This window comes from Aptenodytes patagonicus, chromosome 1 (genome assembly GCF_965638725.1).
Source record: "Aptenodytes patagonicus chromosome 1, bAptPat1.pri.cur, whole genome shotgun sequence".
NCBI classification, from domain to species: domain Eukaryota; kingdom Metazoa; phylum Chordata; class Aves; order Sphenisciformes; family Spheniscidae; genus Aptenodytes; species Aptenodytes patagonicus.
Genome location: NC_134949.1, coordinates 77,401,870 through 77,426,366, shown reverse-complemented (window position 1 = coordinate 77,426,366; position 24,497 = coordinate 77,401,870). Strand labels below are relative to the sequence as shown.

At 37.2% G+C, this 24,497-nt stretch overlaps 1 protein-coding gene across 6 annotated transcripts in view; it reads right to left on the bottom strand.

The window, feature by feature from the left end:
* The window catches only part of BMAL2 (basic helix-loop-helix ARNT like 2), a 39,097-nt gene extending 16,811 nt beyond the window's left edge, over positions 1 to 22,286 (bottom strand). For 4 of the 6 annotated variants that reach the window (XR_012995820.1, XM_076343497.1, XM_076343482.1 and 1 more), the window contains exons 1-9: positions 22,137 to 22,286; positions 13,551 to 13,698; positions 12,190 to 12,225; positions 8,985 to 9,023; positions 6,151 to 6,308; positions 3,949 to 4,028; positions 3,111 to 3,203; positions 997 to 1,114; positions 40 to 183 (exon numbers count right to left, since the gene is read on the bottom strand). Coding sequence is in view for 5 of the 6 variants with exons in the window: in XM_076343497.1 (XP_076199612.1) it covers positions 40 to 183; positions 997 to 1,114; positions 3,111 to 3,203; positions 3,949 to 4,028; positions 6,151 to 6,308; positions 8,985 to 9,023; positions 12,190 to 12,225; positions 13,551 to 13,698; positions 22,137 to 22,197 (877 nt within the window). In the remaining variant the exon portion in view is untranslated. The remainder of the gene's footprint in view (positions 1 to 39; positions 184 to 996; positions 1,115 to 3,110; positions 3,204 to 3,948; positions 4,029 to 6,150; positions 6,309 to 8,984; positions 9,024 to 12,189; positions 12,226 to 13,550; positions 13,699 to 22,136) is intronic. The other 2 variants (XM_076343504.1, XM_076343475.1) reach the window with 2 other exon arrangements.
* Between the last annotated feature and the right edge of the window lie 2,211 nt (positions 22,287 to 24,497).

Below are 24,497 nucleotides of genomic sequence, written 5' to 3'. Positions count from 1 at the left end.
AGACAGAAAGCCCCCACTTCATCTACACTGTTTGAATACCTTTCTTCTTTGGGTTGGGCAAGCACTCCTTTTCTTCTTTGACTGTGGTCCTACTACATTTTATCCGACAGAAGAAGGAACGTCGAGCACCAGAATTCAGTCGAGCTGGTCCACCTTGAAAATCTGTGTGTACTTGCAAGCCAGCTTACAGAAATTTAGTAAAGTAGTTAAAAAAACAAAATCCAACAATAAAACTTCAGAATACAAGGCCTTTTCTTCATTTTAGCTTCCAGCACATTCTCCTTATTCTTTAGTTGCCTAAATTTTGTCCTTACAATTAAAAATGAAAAAAGTCTAATAACTTAAATAGGGCAAAGAAAACGGGACTATCACACAGACTCCAAAATTAAAAAGAACTACCAAACTATTTTTAAACCCTTTTTGATATTTTGAATGGTATTTTAATAAATACACTTTATAAACTTTCAACTTCTATTTGGTACAAAGAAGAACTGCAAAGATGCTTATAAAAGCCAGCTATAAAATAGTGATTAGCTGCACAGTACATAATGTTTTCCATATCAGAAATAACTGTAAACAAGATTTGGTTAAATTAGGATTGACACTTAGCATTTTCAGAGAAGACAGTGATTCTTGATATTGAAGTATTTTATCCCATGTTCGACTACATCAGGTCTTTTGTATTGACAAGACCTATCAAATACAAGAAAAAAAAGTAGTATGCCTGGTAGGAAGAATGTCAAACCACATCTTTGTAAATGTTTAACAATGCAAATTTCAGTCATTCTTATTATCTAAAATAAATTCTTTTCTGAGCTAGCTTTTAAACTGTAAGTGCATTCTAAGCAGCAGATAAGCATTCAAATATGTTTGGTTCATAGAAATTATACCTCAAGTTTGTACATCCATGCACATACGAACACATATGTCCTGCATAATAACTAAATTTATTAACATCTCTTTAAAAAAATCTGAGCACATTCAAAGATGACTTACTTTTCCCATCTACGAGCTTCTCCCTAGGGGAGATATCCGAAGAAGAAAGTTGCTCCTTAACTTTTGCAACATCTTTTGGATGCAAGTAATCAAACAAACTTTGTCCAATTAAACTGGCCTAGTTAAAAAAAAAAACAAAACACCAAAACCAAAAGATATAAGAACCACATCATTTTAGAACAGGACCCCATACGTATTACTTATTTCAGAAAAGCAACTTTCTACACCATTAAAGAAAAAAAAAAGTCAAATACCAGAATTACTCTAAACATCAATATTTTGATCCACGTTTATTTGCCATTGTTTAATATTATTTTTATAAAAACAGGGTAGTAAAAACATAATTTGTTACTTCCCCTTTGCAAAATAGCAATTTAGTTGGATATTAAAAAACAGTTCTGTAAAACCGAATGTTTTATTTATGTACATGATTCCTGATCCTAGCCAAAGAAGGTTATGCACAAAATAACTCCACTCACAGATTATTGGGGGGGGGTGGGGAGGTAGGGAAATAGGAAGAAATATTCATGCTACCTAATGACTGAGCTCTAATTTGGTTGGATGAAATGGCACCACTGAGCTGTTGGAAGCAGGGGTCAGCTCGCTTCAGCACTCCTTAGTAGGGGATATTTACACAAATCTCTCTAGCTGGGATCCATTCAACCTGCTGACTCTGCTGATGCAAAGTAACTGGTCTGCTGCACTGCTGTAGGCAGCACTACTTTCTTTTGAAACAGGAAGGAATTCTCACAGAATTGGGCTAGTTTGGGTTTTTTGATTGCTTACCTTCACCACAGCAGGTCAAATCAATAGGTAGAAAGGAGCTCTGCTGACAAGCAGTATTCTAGATTCAAATTGCAACTCATTTTGGACCCATGCCACTTGCTATATGATCACTGCATACATAAAGAGGAGCACTTTTCCAATAAGCCAGAGTCAGAAATGGGTTTAATGAAAAGCTAAGAAAGCAGGATAAACATACAGCCTCTTTCATTTGCCCAGCCCCCATCTAACCCTAACGCAAAGGGAAAATGCTGAGTGCCACTGAGAAAGGCTAATAGCAGCCTTGTCAAAATACATAGGTGTAACAGATTAGGCTGCAGGATGGGATTCATAACCTAGAATGATTCCCAAATAAGCTAATAAATTCATGGGTTAAGTCAGTCACGTTCTCTGAACCTCTTTGGCTGGAGTAGTGAAGATCTTATGGGTCTGGAAGTAGGTATGTCTGATGTCCTTGAGTAAATTCAGTGTAGAAGTTTAAAGAAAAAAAAAATCTGCTTTATGCTTGTTCCCATAAGATGATTCATTTCACTTTAATTTAAAAAGATATAGTTTTGGGTTTTTTTAAAAAAAATAAAAATAAATCTATAAGACAGAGTCCAAACTGGTTACCCTTCCGTTTTGAAGAAAATGAACATAGCACAAATGGTTTCAAAGTTATAGAAGTAGACAGATGGAAGCACTAACTGTTTCAGCCTCTGTTTTTGGAACAGAAGTCATACATAGATACACAAACAAGTTATCATGCCTTGATTATTTGTGGTAATTGTCCATGATGTTAAATGTCAACTAAGGGAAGGTACTTATATTTTTCCTATTTCTCTTTTTCTACAGGCTAAGCTAACTCACACTACATCAGTTTCCTTCGAGTTAAGAGTATATACACGGATAGTTATTGTGGATGAGGTGTTATGTAGTGCATCTGAGCATAAAGGCATTACCAAGGAAAGCTTTAATTAACTTCCACTGCTGAACTACCAATTTTCCTTGGCCTAAAAAAAACCCCCAAATCACTTCACCATTTAAAAGAAAATCTCCTGGAGATAGAAATTAGGGCATCTTCAATTTATCCCTTCCTCTCAGACTAGCAGGTTTCTTAAGGATGATCAGTTGAAATCTGGTGCTATTACTCAGGTCAGGAACACTGACTGTACTTGCAAATATTTCATTCCAGGACATTCAGCCTTACTCTGAAGGAGGTTAAATCACAGAAATTCCAAGAAATGATACACAAGGACTGTTTTTTAGTAATATGCAATAAAATGGAAAAGTTTAAAAATTTCTAAGAAAATACAAGGTAAAAGCAAACCAAGAAACTCAGTTATAACCACCTGATCATAATTAAGTATTTTGCAAACTGATTCTGAGACAAACAGAATTTTTCCTCTGTTGCATCCAACCACAAATAGGAATCCATCTGCAGCCTGAAAATACAAAGATACTGTCTTTAAAAACATACAATTAAAATATACAATGAATATTGATGACTACAAGGAAGCACACTTTTAAACCTGATTTTTTTAATTAAGTTATAAATCACACCAAAAAGCAATTAAGATTGCAAGGACCAAATCAGACCTTCAAATACAGACCAGAGCTTTGGGAAGAGAGGAGGCCAGCTGCAAAACAGCTTAATTTGGGAGTCATCTTACAGATCTTGGCAAAGTCTGTTATTGCAGCAAAGGGAAAAGAAAATAGTTGCAAACGAGAAAGGGTAAAGGGGTGTGGGTATATGACGAAGTGCGAAAACAAGAAAGATTTTCTTTCAGGTATTATTTCTGCATCTTTTTCAAAGTACATATTTAAAACTTTAAATGAAGGCAAGCAAACAATTGCAAGTATATTTATGCGTAATTAAAAGCATTCTCTATACTTGCATGCAGACTTCAATATCAACATAAAAATTTTTATGTATTAAATACGCTGATTGTGTACAGATTTATTATCCCTTCAAGGGCTACTGTCTGCCATGCTCACAAATCATCTTCTGTACCCCTTTATGAAAAAGCATGTATAGTGTACAGCGTTTATAAACCAGTAATTATCAAGTACATCAAAGCACTTGCTTGAAGAAAAAGGTGGGAAAAAAAGCACTCTCCAACTAAAAACTCAAGGTAATAGCAAGCTTTAATAAGGACATCATTTAAGCGAGAGTTTCCTTCCACTTACCCTAAGGATTAACTGTCGGAGCTCATCATCCTTTAAAAATGAAGGTTTATACCGGACTTCTGTATAGGAGCTAGTGGAACCTGGAAAATAGATTATTTGTAGGCATAATGTCAAAAGTTACATTTTAAATTTACCTTTAACAGAGTTATACTTGTTTTGTATTTTATAAATTTTCTTTGCAACCACAACAGCTGAATGAAAAAAATTTAAAAATTCTAAAAATATTAAAAACAAAAAAACCTCATAAACATGTGCTGGTAATGAATATGGGCACACAACCAGTTTTTTCTTGCCCTTTATTTAGCATAAAACAAGGAAACTTCTGTTCAGATATCTTTAATGTACTGCTAGAAAAATGGTGTTATGAGAACTGAATTTTCTAGAAACATTTCGTAGGCCTATTTCAGAATCCTTAACATTTGCTGAATCTGAATACTTCCAATGTTATCAACTGTCATGAATAATGCTTCATTAGTACTACATATCCAACAATCCAAAAAACACTCTATTGTAGTTAAATTTAATGTCTCATTAAATGTAATGAGACTGACTCACTATGTTTACCATTCTAGCACCCGTGGCAAGTACTCTAAAATAATTTTTAGCTATTACAAGCATTTCCACAACTTCTTCTAGATTTTTTTTTTTTGTAAATAGCAGTTGAACTTTCCAGCAAATTTCAGCATTCACTATAATTCCACATAGTATCTTGTATTTTCTTAAAGCATTTGTTTTGAAGATACATACGATAACTGTGCTGGATGGAGTCCAGTTTTCATATCCTATTGTTAAAATACAAATGTTTGAGCTGAAGATTTCTTGTAGATGCTTGTTTAAACTGCAAGTGCAATTGCTGCCCTCCTAATTTGTCACATTATTTCTTTACGCAAAATTCTCAGCCTGCTTGGGCCAACGGGCCTCTAGAATTCCTTTCCAACCTACATTATTCTATGATTCTACTACTGTCAAGTTAGTAGCATAATTTGTTTCCTACACTCCTTTGACTTAAGACTAATGGGGTTATTACATATGTTTATTCAATTATCAATTTTTTTGCAATGCAGATAGCTTTTGATCTTTGCTTACAGTTGACCAAATTATTATTCTGAAACAGTGCTGCCAAAAAAATCGAAATCTTGTGTGCTGCTGATAGACTATGCAATATGCAACTTGTATTTCAATATAATTTTTTTAGGGGAGAAAAAAAAAAATCCCAAAATCTAGCTATAGCAAAAGGAGAGGAAAGAATATATCTTGGTTTGATCCTGACACTAAACCATTCACTGAGATCCATGATTAACTTTGCTAGCTGACTGAGGATATAAATTTTTGATAACTCTTCTTCTTGGTACTCTCTAACATTTCATGGTGTTTAAGACTTTAATGTAATCGAAGTCATCAACCATTCTCTTAAAGTATGTTTTGTCTTGAAATATTCCTTTTGACTACTGTTCTTGCAGGCAAAAAAAATAAGTTTGAAAGATCATTATGTCCAAATGTAATTTTTTCTTTAGTTTTATGCAACTGGTTTTGGTTTTATGAAGTTACACTGTAAAAGACTTAACCTATCACTGAAGTGAGTTCTCTGTGCTCCCTACCAGTGAACTACTTACATCAGTTTCTTCAGGTAAGCATTTTTTTTTAATGGTCTTTTTCCATGATGTTGTAAATTTCAAAGTCAACATATAAACATGAAATTCCAATACAGAGACAAAGGGTTCACAAATGTGAGAATAACAAACACGAGTATGAAGACCGTTTGCTTCTCTATTAGCACTACAGCTGTATCAGTAGATCGGTACAGCACCACAGATACTACTGTTACAGAAAGTATGATGGAAAGTGGAGAGATCAGAGAACATACATTTAATTTGGGGGTTGGAAAATAATGAAAGACAGACTTGCTTGATCGCTGTAATTTTAAAAACGATTCAAGGAGTGACTCAGTCGCAAGGCATACCCTTAGCAGACAGAAAATATCAGACACTGAAGGGTGGCTTTTTTTCGGCTATACTAAGCAAAAAAAAGAAATTAAGTTCTGGAAGCTACAAACATGTAAATTTAAATGAAGAACAGACTCGGAACTGAATTAAGTAAGGAAACGTAAAATAAACGACCTTTGATTTATTTAACATCAAAGAAGATACACAGTATAACTCCTGCTAGAACCAGGACTTTCAGGATTAGTTTCCCAAAACCCACCTTTTAAAGATTTTAAGTGTTGCACAGCCATCCGTAACACTGTAAGCTTGTCTAGCTTTCGTGCCATGGGATTGCACTGAGGTATCATAGCAGACAATTCCTCTATCAAATTATTCATTTTGTCTCTTCTTCGTTTCTCTGTTTGACTGTGAGCCTCTCTAAGGAGAAAAATTATTTTAAGAACGATGTAGAACACATGATTTTCCCCATAGTATTAATCAATTCAATTTTGGGAATGGAACATATCACAAGAAGTACTACTGCACTGAAACAGTTTTTCATACACTACTTGTATTTGACAATTGAATTGGATTCACTTGAACAAAGCAGAAATGGTCACAATAATGATGTGAAATATTGAGGGGAAAAAATATCTCAAGCAACAACTTGATTATATGTGGCAGGAACAAGAGGCTATGAAGACTTCTAAAAGTTAAATTCTTCTTGTGACCCTTGACGTCCAAGTGAATACCTTGACACCTTACTGTATACCAGAGAACTTTTGATGTCATTAGTAATCACTGGAACACATTTCTGCTCCCTGGCCCTGTCTCTACCTGGCCTGTGTAACTAAGATGGGGTATTCATTCTGCTACTTTTTTTTTTTTAAAAAACAAAGAACACTCTAAGCACTTGCTAAAGCATCTCTGAACTGTTTTATGCAAACTCACAACAATCTGAGATGATCCATGTCTTCTTGTTATCTCATTACCTTAAAAATTACTCAGATTGAAGACAGACTCAAACACAAGCATTTATTCATAGCACAGCACAAGCAACAGACAATACATTTATATGTGCTTATAAAAGATATAGTGGAAACTGAAAGAAAAAAGTTATGCCTCATCTAATTTCACCAGAGGTATTTCAGAAAGCTTTCCCCGTCATTCACCCAATAAGGTGGTAGAAAGGGTTTCAGCCTCTGTGCACACCTTGTGTTTCATCTCTTGGTAAGCCTCTGTCCAAGAGCTCAACCACAGAAAGAGATCTTTTCTTCTTGGACAGTTTTCATCAGAAAACCCCTTCTAAGGCACATGACAGTGCACATCACAAATACGTTTATACCTCAGGTCACTTTTTCTTTAATTCTTTCTAGTGGAGTATGTTAGCTTTTCTAGCTGATCTCCTCCCCTCTAACATCCTCTAGCAGATCAAGAAAAGTTTAATTCATTCTATTCCCTCCTTACCCAGAAGACAAGCTAGCCACTCAATTAAAATGAAGATTATTTTCCTTTCTGACTGAGACCAGACACAGAGGTAGTTAACCAAACTGAGGGACAACATGCTTTGGTTAACTGATCTCCAAAACCCTTCCTCTTAGGCATACTGTGACAGAAAGCATTAAAGGTAATAAAGTTAACTACATCTGGCCTGTTGAAAAAGAACAAACTACAGTTTGAAAGACCTAATCTTCTATTATTTTTATTTGTCCCCAAAATAAATCCCCTCTCCACACAAATAATTCAGGGTCATTCATCCAAGCAATTAGCTTTTCTCTCTCTAAAGCCTTTTTCAGAATTTAATTTTATCAGTTATTCTCAACTCTACAGGTTCACCCAACTTTTCCTTCGTGTCAGGTAGGAACAGTCAAGTAATATATTGTATATGCTCCTTGAACAGTGAACCTCAGGAAGACAGACACAAACATTTTGGGAAGAGAACAATCTTCCACATCTCTAAGAGTCAATAAGAAGTTATAGAAACCTGAACAGGTGGATGCAGAAATTCAGGTGATGACTGGATGATTCAAAAAGCCTGCTGTAACGTTCCCCAGTTACAAAGGGTAAGGGAGAAAAAAGCAAGTTCTCCAATAAGCTTGTGAAAAGAAACACTGGAGGGAGATAACTGTAAAACAAACCTTCAAAGTGTCTTCTAATTATTTTTTTTTTCCCTCCAATTAATGAATCAAAACTTAAGGAAAAAAAAATAACAATACAACGTGAAATTATTAAAGCAATATACAAAACAATCTTGTATAGCAATCTGGGATACTCAGTAAAGAAAAAACATGAATTTTGGAGTTAAACAAAAAACCTGTAAATATATTTTGGAACACACTCATTTCTTCCATTTAATTTAAATTACAAGAACACTTCATAATTATTAGTTAGCATGCTGTATAAATGCTGCTTTCGACAGCAGAGTGGATTATATATTTCTGCTTTGACATCTCTGCTTACATGACAAATGAAAGACACTTTTATTTTAAAGCAACTTTATAAAACAGCTCTAGTTTTACTAAGTGGCCTGTCTATAGTTTAAAGTATTTGTCTGGATGAATCATGAACGCATTCAGTCACACAACATTTCAAATCTTACAAGTCCTTTATGCGAATTTCCATTTGGATTCAGGTAAGATGCAAATTCAAAGTGCAATGGCAAACCTTGAATAATTCCCTATACAAAAACTTGTTCCAGAACAAGAATTCTTTGCCATGCTTTAGCTGAATCCATTTTCATGTGGGATAAATTTTAAATACCTCCAAGTGTAGATAAATCTAGAAAAAACAATTCTCAAATTCATACAGATTGAGGACCAGCTCCTCCCTTTATACATGACTTGAGTGTACTGCATTTAATTCTCACCTTGAAAATTTTATCGTCAGGTTTTTGCTAAACCATCTGAGATATTCTGCAATGTAACTTTCATTAAAATTAGCAGAAAATAAAATCCTCAAGGACGCTCTGAAAATTACTATACATTTAGGGGGAAAAAGGAAAAGTTTACTGACAAATACTTGACAGTTTTAATGAACGTTCCCCCCAAACTCATATTTTACTATTGTAAATCCTAGTATTTACTAACAAAATGTACTTTTATTGTAAATTAGTACCTGAAATCTTTTATTTTAACATGTTCTTCATCTTCACTCCTAGAGAAAACAAGATGTAGTTTTACATTGCATATTTAATACTAGGCACTTCTTTCCTCCCATGCATTCAAGAAGATATAGAAAATGCTACAAATTTACTATGGCTCTAACAAATGCAAACCCACAAAAATTACTAATATAAAACTGATCTAGCAAGTGATGCATAACAGAAAGAGACCAAAGCATAACTTCCACTATTCATAGTTATGTGAACATATTATGGGGATAGTTCATAATTACAGGGCTATTTCTACCCTGGAGAAAACAAAATTAATGGAACATTCAAATAACTTAAGTCCAGGCTTCATTTTTTTTTTTATTTAAAATTTTACAGGAGACATCATCTATTCATGGTTTATTTCCAAAATCTTACTGATGAAAAAAGCAACCCTAGCCTAGACTGGGCCTAAAATACACTTTAATTGCTCATGGTCAAAAAAAGTAAAAATTAAGTATTTTCCCATACAATATAGCAATGACTGGAAAGTCTATGTAATAAAATTGTAAATGAAAGACAATCATAGTGCCTGTATCACAACAAATACTTGGCAGCAGGAAATATAAAGGATGATTCAAACAAGGGCAATGATCTTTTTTCGTCCCTGAGATCAATGCATTCTTCACGACCATTATTAAGAATTTCAGAACGTGGCCTAATAGGTATGTTGCCAATTCAGTATGAGCGATTTGGTACTTGCAGAGAGGTAGTTCCCATACAAATACTGGCTACTATTTTCCTTAAAATAAATACTGATACAAATATTTTTAATCTTTCTAAAGCAGTTCTTTGGCTTTTTTTTAATTCAGCAGTGGAAACATCTCATGCAGTACTCTAATCTCCATTCCAGCGGAGAGACCCGCCAGCCTATGACCATTTTAGAAGAGGCATATGTTGTACCAGAAGGAGACAGGCCAATCAGTCAGCAGCTGTTTCCTACAAGGAAACGGAAGTAGGACAGTTGGAGATTATAGCTTTAGGAAAGACCCCAAAAGCCGCTTCCACCTGTAACTAAACACTGACCCCGGCAAGGATCCAGCAGCCAGAGCCAAATTAACACATGATTCAGAGATCCAGCTCTTCAACCTGGGATTTCACTGGAACCTAGGAATCTTTTAGACACTCTGATAAACCCAAACACAGGAGTAGGTTGGGCTCGCAAGACCCTGGACTTTTCTTCAGTGAAACTGTTTCAGATTTAGACAGGTTAGCAATAACTAATATTTTTATTTCATTTTAAAAGAAACTTTTTACCAGAAATGTGCATATACTATGAGGTCCAACAGAAGTTACATCGTCTGACCGTAAGAGGAAAAGAGGTAAGGGGGAGCCAGACCAACTGCAATGCAGCATGTGGCCTATTACCTAACTCTCCTTCTCCCTCAGGAGCTCCACTTGGGGAAGAAACTAGAACAAATTTGCTGCTCAAGCAATCAGTCACAGCCTTCAATGGATTTATATAACCTCTGTCCTAACAGCTGTGTTGTTACTGATATAAATAGCCAGATTAAAACTACCTTGACTACGTGAACATAGGGTGAAATTCTACCTCATGGCTATAATGTAGGTATACTTAAATGGTACTATAAAGAACAGAATCTATATTAATCAGGAAAAAATAAAGAATACCACCTTTTCCTCTATTTTCTCAATTGACTTATTAAACATACTTCCCCATTTCTTCTAAAATGGAGGCAGAGGTTTTAAAGACAGAAGAGGAGTATTTTTATTCACACTTTTCCATCATGAGCACCATGGAAAAAATCCACAAAGAAACAAACAACTTACCCCCAACGAAAGATTTTTATACTACCCAATAAGCCATGTACCAAACACTGACTGCCCTGCAGAAAGGGATCTGGGGGTGCTGGTTGACAGCAGGCTCAATACGAGTCAGCAGTGTGCCCTGGCAGCCAAGAGGGCAAACCGCATCCTGGGGTGCATCAAACACAGCATAACCAGACAGTCAAAAGAGGTGATCATCCCGCTGTATTCAGCGTTGTGGCAGCCTCACCTTGAATATTGTGTGCAGTTCTGGGCCCCACAATTTAGGAAGGATGTTAAGGTCCTTGAATGCATCCAGAGGAAGGCAACAAAGCTGGTGAAAGAGCTGGAAGGAATGTCCTATGAGGAGCAGCTAAGGACTCTGGGTTTGTCTAGTTTGGAGAAAAGGAGGCTGAGGGGCAACCTCATGGCTCTCTACAGCTTCCCAAGGAGGGGAAGCGGAGAGGGAGGTGCTGATCTCTTCTCCCTGGTATCCAGTGATAGGATGCGTGGGAATGACTCAAAGCTGCACCAGGGGAGGTTCAGACTGGACATCAGGAAACATTTCTTTACCAAGAGGGTGGTCAAACACCAGAACAGGCTTCCTAGAGAGGTGGTCAATGCCCCAAGCCTGTCAGTGTTTAAGATGGATTTGGACAATGCCCTTAACAATGTGCTTTAACTTTTCGTCAGGCCTGAAGTGGTCAGGCAGTTGGACTAGATGATCATTGTAGGTCCCTTCCAACTGAAATATTCTGTCCTATTTTATAAAAAAGAATACCACACAGCTACATATAAACAAATATATTTTCTAAGTAAGGTATCCAGATGCAGAAAAAGAAATCACAACAAAGTAATCATGTAATTAATAACTATCCCATAACATATATACACAAAGGGTTTACTTATGCCGCACAGCATAAGTAAATATGCTGTGCATAATCTTAACTCTGGTTTGTCACCTTGTAATAGCATTGTTTTAACATCATTGTGGTAGCTCTATCTTAAAAAGCACTTGACAAGGTTAAAACAAACAAACAAAAAATGTTTACATGCACCAGTCCTAGAAGAGTATGGGACCTTTCCTTCACTTCCCTAGTCGTCTTATTTAACTGTTACTTTTCATTCGTTCCCATTCTTACCTCAACTTCAATACAAACAAGTCTGGTAAAGTTATAAGCAAGTCAGAGTGTCGTCTTAGAAAGAAATATCAGAAAACCTTAACATTGGATGGACCTATCCATCCTGTTAATTAGCTATATGTTTATCACCTTGTGCTGTACAAAGACCTGCCCTTAGACAAAGCATTCCTTAAGGCAAACCACGCAGCTCATCTAGCCAAACAGGAAAATCTGACATGTTTATAGCACTGAAAACAGAAATGAATTCATTTATAAAAAGTACCTTTTCTGAGGATCACCATCAACTTCAACTGTATCCCTGCAGAAACAGGTAACAAAGTAAGCAAAATGTAGTTTGAAGCACAAAAAGATTACTCGATATACCCAATGAAAAAAAGCCAAAGAAAAATTTTAGTGGAAACCCCACTAGATTAGTTATTTTCAGCAAGAACATTAGTTTTTAGAAACTAATTTCTAGTTCTTATAAAACAATACTTTTTCAATTAGTATTTCAACTTGAACATGAATTTTTTTTATGACAGAAGTTTCATGAAATCAGAGAGAGATCCAAACTTCAGGGAAACACTATCGATGAACCAGCACTTTTACTGAACAGGTAAAAGTCAACAAGAGACACTGAAAAAGAATGGAGACTTTTTTTTCAGAAACTAATGTATTTCTGGAGTTTTCAGTGATCTACAAGATACACTTGAACCTCCAAGTTGACAATTATATCAACATCTACAGTATGGCTACATTCTGTAGATCAATGGACTATATATGGAAGAAGCAGTGATTAAAGAGAATTGCTTTAATAATCACAAATACATGTAAATTTCCTACCTCCCCCGCTTTTTTAAACATGGATTTTCCACACTAGTTTGGAGATACTTGTAATGCACTAGATCTGCAGGCTGACTTGTGTCCCTTACTTCTGGCTGATTAAAGTGATCTATTCAAAGCTGTATTAAAAAAAATATTTTTCTATGTAAATGATTATTTGGTTAACTGGCATCTGTTTGGCAGTTATAAAACAGGAGAAAACAGTTGACAGTATCATCTCAGTAGTCAAGCATGACCCACTTAAAAAGACTGAGTAGTAATGTAGGACAGTCCTCATTTTTAGGTCACAGGTCTGTCTGGACATTTAAGTAAATGGCTGCCCTAGTCACTGAAGAAGCAGTTCTGATTCTGCAGTTCTAGATCAAAGAGCTTAACTAGTAATCTTGTTTCACACTTTAAGGTGATATTCTAGTGTGCACTTTTGAGACTTCAAGCAACTTGGTAACAATTTGCTGCAACGAGAATTTGCCTTTACTAGCAGGCAAAGAAGGGGTGGGGAAAAAAAAAAAAAAAAGAGTTAGTATTGAAATTTCAGCATGAGACACATTACCCAGTCACTTCAGGCCAGGAAACGGCATTAGAGACATATATATATATAAAAACAACATATATCCCTTAGATTTAAGGATTATTTTTTCTATTTTTAATAACCCAGGACTGTCAAAGAATGCATTTGGAAGAAACTGTAATAAATAATGGTAATAAATAAAGGAAAGAAGATTAGACGGTTACCATGTTGCATAAATAACAGCTGAATGTCTCAAATTTATGTCGAGACATATACAGAATTGATTTACTTACTGGTTATCAGAATCACTTCCTTTGCGCTTCCTTGGAATCTCAGCCACAGAAGTGTTGAAAGAAGTGGTGGTAGCAGGCTTAGTTACTGGATTCATGAGGCTGGGGACTCCAGAAGCAATGCACGGGTTTCCATCTATTGAGAAATTATCTGTGAATGAGGAAAAAAAAGCTCAGTGTCCAGTAAGTGCTATATAATCGTGTATCCATTCTGATTTTCATTTGGAAAAAAAAAAATTGTCTGTGGCTGGCTTCTATGCCTCTGCACAAAAACCGTAAAGGTTACACTGCTACAACCCAAGTACAGAAAAGAGTACACTGTCTTCCCACAGTCCTGTAACGATCTCATCAACCAAATCAACACACCAATACAATATAAAATACACTATTCTCCTTCTTACACAATCTTAGCAGACTACACTTAAATCCCCCAGCACCTCAAACATCCTGCTGCAAAATCACAAGATGTGGCATCAGTTAGCAGATCAAAATACTGCGACTAACACTAAATTAAACTTAAATATATAGTGAACTACGTTTTTTAAACAAGGTGGACATCAAAAAAAAAATTGAAAGTTTGCCATAACTATGTTTCTGACATAAAATCTACAATTACACATAACGTCAGTCATGTAAGTCGGAAGAGTCTTGAAAGCTTGTCAAGTTCTACCTCAAAGTTCCCTTCACAATTCTCCTCTTAAGGAAAACTGCTTTGTTCCTGGGAGGGACAGAAGAGAAGTCACAAGCCAAAATAATCCTACCAACCTACTGGAAAGGAAAACAGTCTCAAGGAATCTAAGCACTATCACACTTTATCTCAATGCAAAGTTATCACAAAGAATCACCCAGTTGATGTCTAGGTAAAGAATCAGAATTAACTCTGTTTCAGCAAATGTAGGCACTCCTTCAGGCTTCATGTGCTAGCGAGGAAAGTATCCTATGTGATACATCTCGAAACAATAAAGAATTAACTCCATGAAGGGACAGATGAGGGATTGAGAGAGGTCATTTAAGGAAGTGAGCATCTCCTACTTTTAGCAGGAGGCAAAAACCAAGATGAGTACTTTCTTCATTGTGAGCTTTCTTCTTTTTTAGCATCTGGGCTGTCTGTAAATGATAGGTAAAAATGTGTAAAAAGAATGCTACACAGTGTTTGTTTTTTTCCTCTTAGGTGTAAGCACATCTTACACCAGAAAAATTACCTTCTAGGTTCTCATTTTCTGCTGAAATATGACTCTGGAGAGTTAAATGAAAATAGGCTAATACTTGAACAACAGCTTGCCCAGTCTTCCACTAATCCTCTCTCTACCAAGTCAGACTACAGAGAGTCAGCCCCTGTTTTATTTTAGAAAGCTCTTTAACTCATTAAGTCACACAGGAAGTTCCAAAAAAAGAGGTGGAAACTCAAAGAATCAATAAATACTTGACAAATAAGTAACAGCCTTTGGGCATCTGCAACAGAAAGAAAATTTGGTTACTTCAAATACACAACATATTCAAGTTAGGGATATTAAAAATATAGCAAAAGAAATGACATCATAAATACTACAAGGGCACAAATGGTAGACGTTTGAAATATTTTTATGATTAATCGTCACTTCACAATAGACTCATTTTATATTTCTACTATAAATTTGTGCAATTACAAAACAAACAAAAAACCTCCAACAATTCCAAAGGAACTCTTTATTTATAAAGACTAGTTTTAATTCACTTACATCATAGCAGCCTATAATTACTAGATTAAGTTATTGAAGTATAATCATAGTTCGTGAATATTCATGAAAGAGTACTTACTAAACAGAAATCTACATGTATCAAAGACAAGAATGCCTTCAGCACAACAGGTCCTTTTGTCCTGGAACAAAGCAGGACAGAACAGACCCACTGACCTAAATACTCCTTTGCACACAGATGGCCAGCTTGCTTCCTAAACCACTTCCCTTTAAAGAAACAAAATGAAATGCATCATTTACAGCTTTTCCAATTTATCCTTCATATTATCAAAATAACTATTTTTTCCTCACACTCAAGCAACAAATTCTGAATACTGCACTTACCTCCTCTACATTTCCTAACAAAACCCTCTTCTCTTTCTTAATTAAGAAAATCAAAAATGTTTAGATTATCAGCAACAATGACCTATTAAGAACTTCTACACCACAATTTTTAGGTGATAAATTGAATCCTAAATACTATTACTGTGACAAACTAAATACCATGTTAAATGCCATCTAACTAAATGCCAGTAAGATAGCTGATTGATCTTAAACAAAAATATAAAGTTAAGAATCTGTATTGATCCCTGACATGTACAGTATGCAGCATATATTCTTTATATATATTCTTTAAGATTCTCAAAAAAAACCCAAATCAAGCCCAAAAAACCAAAAACAATGCAAAAGAAAACAAACAGAGAAATTAATTTAAAGCTTCAGAACTACCAAACTTAGTAGAAAAGCAATTATTTGGAATTTAACAGACAAGAGCAAATCTTTTTAATACCTACTACTCACTGAGTAAGAAGCAGACAGAAACAGTTCATAAAGCTAAGTCAGCTTTGAGAAGTCAGTAAGAGCACTTTAAAATAATCTCTTAGGGCTTTATAATAGCTATCATTATGATACTAGGTGATTCCAAGGTGCTTACTCTCACCCTGAAGAGTGTCTTAACCTTGTGTAGTCTGTGATGAAGGATTTCTTTACTTCTCCGGCTTTGGGAGAGCTGGATAAAGAATTTAAAAATCTTTGGGTTCACAAAGCAAACGAGCTAGAATGCACCCCGATAACCAGGATGTGCTTCTGTGATAGGAAAAAGCCGGATTCTTACCTTTCATTTGTGCACCTGTCTGAATTTCTTGTATTTTCAATTTCTGTGAACATTTTCATACCATTAACGTCAAAACCAAACACCCCTAAGAACATATGAAGCAAAACTGAATGTTTCCCAATTTCATAGCACTCTTGCTTCATGAAAAATAATATCCAGAAAGACCATTCTTTGTTACAAGCTTATTTTCCTGGAAAACTGAAATCATTAGTCAATTTTCAAACTACTAGAAACAGTTTAGTTCAATTAGAGATACTTTGTTTTACCACCCCAAAGGCTATTTCTTACACTAGTCTGGTTTGCAAGTCAAATAAAATTCCAATTGAGAAATGACACTTTTTTAAAAAAAATTATTACTGTTCATTTCAAAGTTTTGCTAATGCCCTGGCATACTGATAACCAAATTTTAATGGTAAGTGAATAGTTCCTCAAATACGTATGTCTATTTATGATCTATGCTTAGCTCTCAGTATTAAGCATATATGCTTATCTATATTTAAAATATTTTAAAATCATATTATGCACATCAGGACAGATGAAAGTAATACTGAAAAAACCCCACTGTAATCATTCTCTCTGCGAAAAAGCAAAGGCCATCCAAACATTACAAACACACCATACTAAAAATAGCTCATTCCCAGTAAGTGTATTGGAAATAAAAACCTATTGTTTTAACATTAACTTTAGTACATTTCATAATCAGGCAAACAAAGTATTTAAGGAATGGTTATCAATATATACAGTTCTCATCACATCAACATATAAGACCATACCCTACTGAACTACAATGTCTCTCATGTTTTTCTAAATAAATAAATAAATAAATAAATTACAGTCCCCAAGGGGGTTGGCAAGGAAGTGAACAGCTGCAAATGAGTTCCATGAAACTACTGTTTAGGGATGGGATATGAAGTAAAGATGTAAGAAATCAACCGTATTCTTATGTTCAGCAAAGGTTCTGTGTAAATCCCATGCAATGCATTAAGAAACAAGGCTTGGGAGACTCTACATTTTTCCAATTACTGACAATAATATTTTCTAAATGCATGCCACATTCCTGAGCTGTTTTCTCCACTAACAGTTTTAAGGTTTTCAGTTCCTAAACAAACACAATCTATTAGAAAAGGCTTATGGCCAAACTCCACCAGCCATAAAAGGTGAGATTATCTGAACAAATAAAGATGTCCACATCTGAACTAGCCATTCTAGTCCCTCTCGGAGGGAAGACGACATTTCTAGGGTGATTCATCTCAACCTAAAATAGATTCCTACAGTGGGCTAGATGAAATACAACATTTCTAGGGTGATTCATCTCAGTCTAAAATAGATTCCTACAGTTGGTTAGATGAAATACAGTCCAAGAGTGCCTACCTCTATTCAGTAATTACATAAAGACCAAAGTAACTAGCTCAGACTTGGATATCTACTCTGTAGACATCGAAAGATAAGCGAGATGAATCCCACCCAAGGTGGCTATAGAACTACCGTGCAATTCTTAAAATATAACGGCCACAGGCAGCACCTGTTTGTGTCACATGCAACAAGTTTAAGCCCAAGACAGTCTTTCAAAATTATTGCCTTAATTATGCACTACCACCTCATGACCCACTCACCCCCCTATGAAAGGTTAGCTTTTCTGGCTAGGTTTAGTCCTCATAGGCTTTCCTAAAATATTACTTTAGTACTAAAACATTATTTTGACTTTTTAGAATCATCAAAAGGAAATCATACAAGATACAAATAAGCACTCCGAAAATCAGCAGAAAAACACTAGTCATGTAGGTATTAATAAATTAATTAAAAAGCTGTCAGTCAGCCCTTATTAGCCAGGTTAAAAAAGATCACCTAAATCCATCAGGATATTACAGTAAAATATGTTTGAAATAAAATGTCAATGAATAAGTGCACTTATAAAACTTATGGGTCTCACTCTTCATAGTCTGTGAATAAATGTACACACCAGACTTGGGAGAAATGTCACAGCTCTGCAGCTGCTTAAGTTAACAATGTGGTAACACTGGCACAACCTTTCTAAGAATAAGAAGACACTTTCAATCCAGCTTCCTATTTTGATACATTTTCTGGTAGAAGGAAAGGAGAAGAAAGAAGCTGCTTTGAATTGAAATTTCTAAGACCACAGATGCCACAGATTATTAAAATGTGTATTTTCCCAGCATGCACAAAAACCTTTAGCTAGAAATTCAAGCTTTGACAAGTTTAAAGAAGTCAAAATTATGTTAGAAGTGACTGTAGTTAAAGTGGCACATAAGGGTTCTTTAGTCTAACTAGATGAGTTATTAAAATTGAAATCTACTCACACAAGCTATGTCTACAGAAGCAAATACAACGGCATAACAGCAACGGGTCAGTAGAGAGAAGCAGCTGGTGCAGAAGCCCCTGTTTCTAATTTGTAAGTAGTTCAGGGAGCTTACACTAAATCACATTTAGTCTGGTTCACTGGACCAAAAATCCTTACAATGCATGTGTTTTAAAGCTGTCTGAGAACCAACCACTGGTTCAGACCCTTATGTTTGGAGTTGGAGTATGTTTGGTATGTGCCTGGAGTAGCGCTAACCTTGCTACAATAAAATTCTAGTTTAGTTTCTTCTGAAAGGAGTCCAGTTCCTTTATACCAAAACTGGTCTGCAAACCAAACCAATGAGCAGTAAGCGGGGAAGATGGGATTCAATTCAAACCAATGCTATTGCTCTGAACCAAAACACTAATGTGCACACAGCCTCTGAGCCCTTACTTGAGTTCAGGGTCTCAGTCTAAAGTCCTTAGGAGTGCAGTCATACAAAGAAGCAGATATATATACACACACACGAATCTAGGCATGCAAGCAACATAAATTTTCTAAACTGAGGTACTACTCAAGACGTCAAGTTGGGTTCTTAAGTTTTGTCACAATTGACATGCTAACTTTTTTTTTTTAAGATATGTCTCTTATTACCTAAGCAATTACAGATATATCTATCTATACAGGCAGCACACACACACAATAGCTATTGAGTCAAATAATTTCAAATAACTATGTCATGTAAATTGCTTTATTTCACTATGGAGTTATTTTTCTAAAATTATTTTAATGAATTCTTACTGCAGTTTTTCATTAGAGAATGAGAAAACTATACCCATATCCTACATACATACAGTACTGTATGAGGAAGAAAGTTACAGGTGCTGCGATATGCATCACTTTACAGGTCCTGCAGATCTGAACAAAGAACCATATTTTCTAAACAGGGGCAAGAGTTGTATTAAATATTCTTTTTACTTATTTATTTTAGAGCTTTAAAATAGGCCATGAAAAGCATCTTCAGACTAGTTACAGCAAGTCTGGCATCCAGATCATAGCCCACAACATCTTTCATTGAAAGTTGGGGCAACAATTTTCATTGGAGTTAAGTTGTGAAAACAATAGAAATGTACTGTCTAAAACATCCCCCCCCCCCCCCCAATTTTATAAGCATGCATAATGCAGGAGCAAGATACAGAGACTTCAGTAATGAAACCATCTTATGAACAACACTATACAGAGAATAAACTCTTATAGGTTAACTTAAGAACACTGGATTTGTTTTTAATATCACAAAATGATGAAAGGAAAATTATAATATCCTGAATTATAGAAACTTAAATCAAACATTAACATAGGCAACTGATTACTTTCTGCATCTATTTTTACTTATTTTCACCACTCAGAAGAGTAGTAGTCAAGAATCACAACTTACCAATTAAATAACACATTTACTTAATAGATTTCAAACACCAAATATTTGGCCAAACCTATTAGCGTCTTAAAAAGTATGACTGTAACTAGCTAATGAAAAGATACTACACAAGCCCTTGAAAGGCTACCCTGCTTTCCCAGTCGCTTTCAGGCTCAAACCAGGTCGCTGGTGGAAATCGAGTCTCATATATCATAGTTCATCACTGAAAAAAAAAAAAAATACCTCTCCAATCATATACCGCTAAAAGAATGGAGGGTAGCTGTTTTCTTGTAAGTTTTTGATTCATATTATTGTAAAATGCTGATTCCTATCAAGTCAGCTGCAGAAATTCCATGGTTTTAGCTGGCCCTGGAGTCCAAACAGGGAATTTTCAACAGAGTATTTGCAATGATTCGCTTCCCACAATCACCCGCCAAATTATTTCTTCTTACAATGAGTTTGATTCTTAGTTGATGTGAACTGTCCAGTTTATGAGTTTCCTTTTCATAATGTGCAAGTATACCAATAATAATGTGTACACTCAAGTGAAAAAAACTATGAAGCAGCTAACCTTATTGTAGACCTATTCCACGAAAATTAAGATACTTTTATCTTTAAAAGAAAAATAATAGAAAAAAACTGTTTCTTCAAAATCCATTAGAAGAATAGGTATAAACACGGGTAACCAAAGAAACCAGGGACGGGGGGTTCTTTCACAATAAAACATGAAAGCCTATGGTTCATTGCTTTCCCAAATCTATTTGGGGTTTTCTTTATTCTGATTATTTCCTTTCCTTACAGTATGTGCATGATATAGAAACAATAAATCTTTGTTTTAATTACAGTTTAACAGACTGCAAAAACTCTACAAAAAAACCCACCAAAAACCCCACTTTGTTTTCAAACACTAGATTACTTGCTACAAAATTATACAAGTATTTAAACAATCAAGCAGCAGAGACAGAAAAATGCCAATTATTCTAGACAACCAGGATCCCCATATACATTAAAATACATAACCCAACAGACATTCAGAAAACAACAACGACTACTATACCTAGAAGAATTGGTGCTAACTAAACAGAACTGCAATGATGACTTAGGAGAGATTTGCTCACTTCTGTTTTTCAAAACCCCGTGCAAAACACTTCTTTCTCCTCGGAGAGGGGAAGCAACATATTCATTTCAAAGCAGAAGGAGCAGTAACAGCTGCTGCTGGTTTACAGCTAGCCTTGTTTTAGTACCAGAAACTTATGATTAAGAACAAGGAAGGAACATCAAACCTTGGTCACCATACAAGCGTGGGCATGCACACACACACAGAAGCCAAAATCACTACACCTAAAATACTAAACTATGTTTACCTACAAAAAAATCATACTAGCGTATTAGGAACACATAAAACAGCTAAGTGTATATCAGAAACAGTAAACTACATACTAAGTTAAAAAAACAAAAACATGTTTAGTGCACATCACATCAGTATGATGACACATCTATAGCAGTAATAAACAGAAGCACAGAGTGAACATTATACTCGGGATTTCTCTGTAAGCGCACGATACGACGCCGTTGCATCCACCCCTGTGTACCTTTACTGTACTTCAATGGGAGAAAGGAGTTAGCAGCGTCCAGGTCATACTTTGGGCCAGCGCGCGTGCAGACTACAGCGTGAATTAAACCCCCACCACCACCACAGGGTGATACTGGGAACACGACTAGACCGAAGTGCCCTCACAGAAAGGCTATACCCCACGGACGGCGGCGCACAGCCTGGAGACACGCACCTCTGCCCTCGCAACACCAACCTCACAACAGTCACCCAGGGCTCGCTCGTGCCACATCACGGAGGCAGGCAGGCAGGCAGGCAGGCAGGCAGACGGACGGACGGACGGACACACCCCACCCCGCACCATACGTACCCATGATCGCCACACACACACATACAGTGCAACGCACCACCCACAGCCGTTACAGCGGAGCGGGGGGCACCCAGCCGCCGCCCGCCACTGGCTGCCCCCCAAACGGCCCCCTCCGCCGCCCCCACCTTCAGTGGCCCGCCGCTCCTCCTCGGCCCCCTCGGCGCTTCCCGCTGCTGCCTCGGCCATGGCGGGCGGCCCGTGCCCCGCTCCACAGCGCCCCCGGCACCGGCGGCATGCAGGAGGTGAACTAAGGTGAGGAGAAACAGCCCGTCCTGCCGGCCCGGGGGAGGGCTCACAGGCGCCCCGCCAGCCTCCCCCCTCACTAGCACCGCCTCAGCAGCGCCGCCATCCCCCCGCCCGGCCCGGCCGGCGGAACACTTCTCGCGAGATTTCGGGCCGCGCGCGAGCGGGGAGCGGCCGGTGTCCAACGGCCGCCGGTCAGGGCTGGCGGCACGGCCCCCTTCTCGCTGTGCCGCGCCCCAGGCGGGGGCCCTTCCCTCATCCCCAAACAGAGGAGGGCTGGAAGGGAAAAGTGGGGGAAGGCTGGTGCCACCCGCACGGCCCTCATCTAGCTCTCTGAGACCCGCGAGGGTAGTCGTGGCCGTTGGACAGGCCACGCCACACCAGCCGTGTTGAATACGATGGAAGTGCCCCAGCTCCCTTCTGGCATATTGGAGAGCCAGGGTAGGTGTGGGCCACTTCTGACTTTGCAGTGGAGGAAAATCCCCAAATCCCTTTGCCTTGGCCTGCAGACATGTTACATTTTCAGGGTGCTGTACAGAGGACACCTTGTCTGAGGAAGAAATCAGGATCTTGGAATGATTTTGTTTGGGAGAGGCCTCTTCGGGTCATCTGGTCCAGTGTGTGGTGAAAGCAGGGCAGAGAACAGTCACACATATCAGTAAAAAGTAGCATAAAAATAGGGTTCACTTTTACCAGTATATTAAATTGTGTTAGTAGACCTCGATTATACTAGATGCTGAGGCTGTAGCTATGTTTTTTGCTAATACCAGGAGTGCACTTTGGAAGTGAATCTGCCCATCATCCTTGCTGTGCTTTGGTTCACATCCTGGAGTAGCCTGGGTGTGTGTGAAGTGTATTCCTTTTGCATGGAGACCTCAAGATGCACTTCTAAGACCTTAATGTGCTGCAGCTGTTAACAGGCATTCACAAGATGCCACTAGAGCTAGTCTGAAATGAAACCTCTACAACACGTACAGTGTGGGCATTGGGACCTCAGCAATGCCTGTTCCACTTGACAGAACTGCTCTTACTGTGCTGCCCTGCTTGTTAATGTGGATGTAGCCTGTGCTTGCTCAGTTACAGTTGAAGGTGCGGCAGAATAGGCTGTTGCCTAGGACTCGCACATCCTTACCTGTGCCATTTTCATGGGCTGTGCGTGTGCCTGCTTCTGCCTGTTGGACTCAGGTATGAGGGGACTTGCACGTACAGTGCAGCTGGTATCACTCACCAGTAAGGCTGGATCCAGATGATCAGTGACCTGTGTGAAGGAAGCTACTTCTGCAGGTGTACTGTTCAGTAGGCTTTCAGAGCTTCTGTCTGTCATTAGTAATGGGGGGTCCTTTGGAACTAACAAAAGTATGTGTAATACTTTGCAAAGTATATTACATTCTTTCGTTACCTGTTTTAGTGGTTAACATCTAAGTCGCTAAAATTTATATCTTTGAGCTGCAGAGAAGTGATTGGTTTTTTTGGGTCCGGAGGCATAATAAAATTACTCTTAAGATAAAAATATCCTTTGCTAAAAGTGAAAAAGGAAGTGTGACTAAATACACAAAAAAGATCCATGTGGTTTTAATAAAAGCAAGAATACTATTTACCTGAGTATTTTCATCATTGACTACATTATGCTGAGGGGAAGTATATGTGTGTGAATGCCAGTTATCTGTCCAGGTCCAAGGAAGCTGCAAGCACGCAAAGGGTGAAGACAAACCTATGGGTTATAAAACTGCTCTTGCAGAAATAAATTGCTTGAAAGATAGTTTTTTGAAAGGCTGTTTTCTTCAAGAGGATAGTCACATGCAACCAAACAATGAGTCTGGAGCTGTAGAAACAGTGCAGAGGGGCTCTTGTAGTAATGTTTATAAGCACCTCACCACTGGTGGTAAGACTACAGGTGATTATGGTTATTTATAAAATGACAAGAGACTGTTTACTGTTGAATCTCTCTCAAAAAAAGAAAGCTTTTATTTTCCCCCTTCAAAATTAAGGAAATTTTGAAGTCCTACTAAAGATTCTTACTGTAGCGTGATATACCTGGACAAAAATCTTGTATGTGTAAAACAGCTGTTTCTATGTCTGTTTTTTCTGTGTAGGAAAGGTAATATTTTATCTTGGGAAAGCTAATGCCTTGAAACAGAAGTCTCATCAAATCTTTGCTTTTCTGCTTCCATCATCCCATCTAAGACAGCAGTTCAGTATTGTCTTTATTTTCATTATGTATAAACATGTATATCTGCCAAAAC